General features: G+C 44.0%; 1 protein-coding gene across 1 annotated transcript in view; it reads left to right on the top strand.

The window, feature by feature from the left end:
* The first annotated feature begins 432 nt into the window (after nt 1-432).
* LOC134947699 (pre-mRNA 3'-end-processing factor FIP1-like) overlaps nt 433-6,000 on the top strand; it is a 148,235-nt gene continuing 142,667 nt past the window's right edge. The window contains exons 1-2 of the mRNA XM_063935655.1: nt 433-642; nt 4,890-4,935. Coding sequence (XP_063791725.1) covers nt 507-642; nt 4,890-4,935 — 182 coding nt within the window. The 5' untranslated portion in view covers nt 433-506. The remainder of the gene's footprint in view (nt 643-4,889; nt 4,936-6,000) is intronic.

Raw genomic sequence — 6,000 nt, 5'->3', positions numbered from 1 at the left:
GTTGGGTGGCCTGCTACAGTGTTTCTAACATTTGGTGACTTTTCACCGGATTCTACGAACTTACTCTGGGACTCCAGAGAGACAGATATTATTCCTGTTGCCTGGTCTTGAAAGGGTTAATCGGTTATTTGTGAGATCCACAAAATTGTGTACACAACGATAGTGGGTGTGAAAAAAAATATTAAAATGAACGCAATGAAAATTGTGATTTTGTTACTATGAGGTATACAAACAAAGAAATGAGCAAAGTGCAGCCAGCACGATGTTTCCTGGGCACTTTATTTCCGATTAGGTGTGTGTCATGTCATACGTTACTAGAAAGAGGAATATTGGTGGGAAGTGGAGGAGACTGTGTAGCATTACCACCCTGGCAGGTCCTCCGCCTATCAGAGAGCTGTGTAACCGGCGGCGCTAGGACAGGCTGGGTGAGCAGGTAGAAGAGCCCCTGGAGATGGCAGCACCTGGCGCACCGCTCCCCTGCCTCCCTGTACCCTGCCCATCCAAACATGCAGGAGCCGTCAGCTTCAGTCACCAGCCCGGGGTTAGGGGACCCATCTCCCGACCAGGTGACCATTCCATGCGCGGACTCAGCGCCCCCAATGGCCGGCGAGGGACTGGCGGAGGAGCTGTGGCTGTACGGAGGTAGGTGCACGGTCAATCAGCGATAGACCACGGGTCCCACTGCTTGTTTAACCCGAAGTGCATCGTTCTCGTCCTAACGCAGCGGGACGGATCTGCACCCGCCTGGAATCGGAGCATAAGGAGGGGAAGGGGCGTTACATCATCACTACACTAGGGTCAGTCAGGGTTCCGTACTGTACATTATCTGTAATGGATTGGAACGGAAGCGGGTGTGCTGCACTCCTCACTGCCAATGGGAAATCAGAAATGACAAGGACCAGAGGCACGAAGACAAACTTTACTGAGAGATTACAAAAACAAGTGTGTGTACATACCCTCCAACATTTGACACCTAAAAATCGGTACAAATCCGGAAAGGGGCGTGACCACGGGTAAAGGGAGCCACGCCCCTTTCCCTATACTTTCAATGGAAGTTTGGAGAGCCAAGAATCGGTACAGGCCATAAAAAAGGTACTGTACCTGCCAAAAAGGTACAGTTGGAGGCTATCTGTGTGTGTGTGTGTGTGTGTGTGTGTGTGTGTGTGTGTGTGTGTGTATATATGTATATATATATATATATATGTATATATATATATATATATTTATACATATATATATGTGTGTGTGTGTGTGTGTGTGTGTGTGTGTGTGTGTGTGTGTGTGTGTGTGTGTATAGATAGATAGATATAGGTATATTTTACATACACACATGACTGTATGCAGATGCTGCTGGATATACAGTAGCATACCCTCCAACTGCACCTTTTTAATAGGTACAGTACCTTTTTCTTATGGTCTGTACCTATTTTTGTCTCCCCAAACTTCCATTGAAAGTATAGGAAAAGGGGCGTGGCTATGGCCCCTTTACCCGTGGCCTCGCCCCCTTTTCGCCTTTGTACAGATTTTTATGTTTAAAATGTTGGAGGGTATGCAGTAGGTAGCACTCAGGGATAGATACAAATAGTAGAAATTACTAAAGTAACTTCCCTCATACATATAGGCTAAAAAGCCCCAGCATTCTGTCCATGTGTAGGCATGTGTGCACTGGAAAAGAGGCATGTTTACACATCACGGGGCGGCCATCTGGCAGTTCTGGCAAGTGCTGGAAGGTTTGATTGACACATACATCTCTCCCTCATCTATCTGCCTGTACTGTTCTGTACTTTTACAATACAAATAGAATTAGTATTAAAACCGCGTGTGTAAATCATTGCCTCAATTCAAATACACACTTTTACAACTTTTCAGGCACTTCACATGAGTATCCGGATGGACTGTCAGAAGGTCGACACCATTTGGTCGACAGGGTCAAAAGGGTGACAGGTAAAAGGTCATGACAATGGTCAACACATATATGGTCGGCACAAGTTTTTGGTGGTTTTCACATATTTTTCAACTTTTGCTTGATTTACTATACATGTGGACTACAATTGGGAATAGTAACCTTGTCAAAGTGTGGCAAGCCAGCACGGGTTTATATTTGCTATACTTGGGGTCGCATATCATGAAACATAGAATTTGACAGCAAAAAAAGTAAAAAACATGTGTCAACCTTTTCTGTGTCATCCATTTCAATGATGACCTTTTGTACCTGTTGACCTTTTCTACTGTCCACATTTCCATGTCGAACTTTGACACTGTCAACCTAATGCTTGTCGACCATATGCGGTAGACCTAATGACTGTCTCTAATTACTGTAGATCTTCTATACCACACCCCACCACATGTGCAATATTGTCTTTTAACTAGAGAGCTATCCATCAGTAGGTATTGAGTACTTGCAGGGCTGTTGAGACAGCCAGAGGTCCTGGGTACTCAAGGGGTGGGGCAAAATCAGAGAGGTGTGGTCATGCCCTCTCTAGAAAAAAAACACTATGGAAAAGACTATGTGCGACACTGGTTCTGCAAAGGGGGGCTTTCGTAACCACCAGTAGCTGGCCTGGGCCCCAAGCAAGGTATTTGAACACCAAACTTCCTATACCATATTCAGACACTTAACTTGTAAGTTCAGTAACACTGTAATATATAGTATATGTGCACCTTGCTAACCGTGCCTTTCAGTATAATACCCCTGAATTTAAAACCAACAATGCATAGCATACCATACAGGGTACATGAACTCCAACCTCAAGTATTACAGTCAAACAGTCAACACATGTATAGTGTGCAGTAGCAGGAATGGTCTCAATACTCTGCATCCTTACTAGTCTGCAGTCACACACTATATATATATTAATATATATATATATATATATATATATGCAGGGTCAAACAAGCAGCGGCACTCTGAGATGTAACGAAAATCACAACAGTGTGGTTTGTTCCATCACTCCAATCCAACGTTTTGGGACCAAACCGTCCCTTTGTCAAGGTGATACAGTAACACCTTGACAAAGGGACGGTTTGGTCCCGAAACGTTGGATTGGAGTGATGTAATAAACCACACTGTTGTGATTTTTGTTACGTCTCCGAGTGCCGCTGCTTGTTTGTCTCTGCATCTATCTATGTTTTCCTGAGGGCACCGGAGCTATTATATATTCAGCAAGGGTGAGTGCTGATTCTAATATCCTAAATATAGGGTCTACCACCTGTGGCCCTCCAGCTGCTGTGGAACTACACATCCCAGCATGGCCGGCCTCAGTTTTAGCATGCCTTAATACAAAACTGCTGGGATGTGTAGTTCCAAAGCAGCTGGAGGGCCACAGGTTTAAGACCCATGGTTTACACAGTTAGAATTACTAGGCTTCCAACATGGTATCAAGTAGTTCATGTGTTAAGTGTGTAGGGGGCCTGTTTATCACAGTACAGGGGCCTTACGGCCTATCGAACTCGCGGCGGGGTGTACTTATCACCGGAACAATTCAGCATTGCTCCTGGGCGGAGACAGCTGCCACAAAATGCACCTGTTCCCATTGTCAGTAACACTGCTACTTTAGTAGTATAAAGTAGCAGTGTTATTTACCATTCCCGTTGCTGGCATGTGTGACCTTAGGTCACACATGCACAGAGGCGCTGGTCACACAGTGAGGAGGCTGCCAAGGGATCGGCTTGGATCCATATTCACATCCCCGGAACTCTTTCTTACAGGTAGGAGCATTGCTCCAAGGACAAGCACCATCTGAAGATGGCATTTGTTTTCGCAGGCAAACTCTGACAACTTTAAGTTTTCAGAATTTGCTGAATATCAGGAGGTCCTATCGGACCCCTAATGAAGACTGCCTCATTACATAAAGTATGTGGAAACTAGCGTTTCTTATTTTGCATGCATGATCATTGGACTGCAAATGTGTAAGTTCCAGTTTACTTATGAAGACTTTGTGTACATGTACATAGCTCAAAGGCTACAATGGTGTTGGCTACTGAGGCCAAGTGCTGTACATTTCATAATTTAGCAGCCCCCATAGAAAACAGAAGGACACCCTCTTTATATAAACAAGGGGTCATTGATTTTTGTAGGAATCCTTAGAAATTTCAGTCTTTTAAACATTTTCCTTAAACTATTGTTAATAACTAGGCTACTTAGTATTTCTGGGTATGTTCACTACTCTTTCTCAAGTGACTGCTATGTTAGCCAAATAATAATCTAGGCATAAAACCACCACAACTCCCTAAGTGAGTGCATCCAAATAGACATAAATTCCCTTTAGAAAAAGTAGTTCTGGAAAATAATTAATCCCTGTCCCCTTATTAGGCATTGTGCTTAGCAGTAAAAACACCATACATTCTGCCACTGGAAATGGGCTTCATTAGCTGTACAATTTCAGTGCATAATTAGCTGCACTTAAATTATAACTCAACTTTTATTTTATTTTTTCATTTTTAGCAAAAAATTCCTAATATATTTTATGCATTCTTATTCGTACACTCACACGCAACCTCAGTATTTGATACGCCAATTCATTTTTGTTGTAAAAGAGCTTTTTAAAATGATAGTAATTTAGATAGTAAGATATTACAATGCTACCTGTTATGTGTACTATGAATATGAGAACATTAAAAAGATTGTTTATTCACATTATACCATTGAAGAATTTAGACATAATTTACATTTTATGATGCAGCTCTTTTTATATTATGTCTGCATCAAAATATGCTCTTTCTCTTGAGATCTTAGACAAGTCTGCAGTATGCTATTCTGGTGTCCATCAACATAGGTTGCTATTTAGAAGACTTCATTCCGATTTTCTAAATACATTTGAGGCACTGCCAACAGTGATTGGCTTTTTCACATATGCCAATGAAAGCAATGTGCTGTATACTCTTTTCAGGTTCACCAAGAGTCACTCATGATGAAGAGAATGGATCCACTCCGGGGTAAGTTATTCAAAATGTGTGTACAATAAATAAACTGTAATAATAAAAATAAATATGTCGGGTCACCTTAAGGTCCATACACACTTAACGATAAAATGAGCGACGTCACTCATTTTCCCCCTCCTTGAGCGACGTCGCTCATTTTATCGTCAAGTGTGTATGCCGCCAGCGACGACCGATGCGCGGCCCCGCGGGTCGGCAACGATCGTCGCTGTCGGTAGGGCATGCATGAAGGATGTGGACTGTCGTCCACGACCTTCATGCAGGGCTGGCGGGGGCGTGACGTCACTGAGCGATATGAGCTGTCATATCGCTCAGTGAGTACAGGCGGCCGCCGACCGGCCGGCCCGGGATGGGGAAACGTTAGACGATGTCGCTCACAGAGCGACATCGCCTAATGTGTACGGGCCTTTAGTCTTTGTCCCCAGTGCTCAGTTCTGCCCCCTCTCTGCAGTCCCTTTGTCCCCACCATCCCCAAGATGGTGTTAGCTACCAGGTGATAGCACTGCAAATAGCTTGCTTTTCAGAACTAATACATTGGAGAAAACTATGATTTTCTGGGGGTGACATCTTTAATAAATACACCCCTAAAGTTTAATATGTGGAGTCAGTAGTGGTTATTCTTCCCATAGACTAGGTGATAAGTAAGGCAGTGAGAAAGGGTAAGGGAAGTCCTCCAATCTAGTATAAATAAATAAATGATGATTTAGATCAGTGGTTCTCAGACTGTGTGCTGTGGCACCCTGGGGTGCCTCAGGACCATTAGCGTTTCTATTGTGGGTGCACCCATGTTGTTTTAATACTTACCTTTCAAGAGTACCACGACGGTTGCTGTAGCCAAAGCAGCCGCAGCAAAAATCACACCCAAAATGGCCACCGCGCATGCGCAGTGCGAAATTTGTTTCCGGACCATGGTGGGCGCCATGTTTCCGAAGACCAGAGCATGCACAGTAGACTCCAGCACAATGCCAGAGCCTATAGCACCATAGAAAGGAGGGGGCCCGTGTGCAGACTCCAGGTGGGCTCCCTCCTTTCTATGGCGCTGTAGGCTCTGGCATTGTGCCT

The sequence above is a fragment of the Pseudophryne corroboree genome, chromosome 8 (genome assembly GCF_028390025.1).
Source record: "Pseudophryne corroboree isolate aPseCor3 chromosome 8, aPseCor3.hap2, whole genome shotgun sequence".
Taxonomy (NCBI): Eukaryota; Metazoa; Chordata; class Amphibia; order Anura; family Myobatrachidae; genus Pseudophryne; species Pseudophryne corroboree.
Note: the sequence above shows the minus strand (reverse complement) of the source record. Positions and strands in the feature narration are given on the sequence as shown.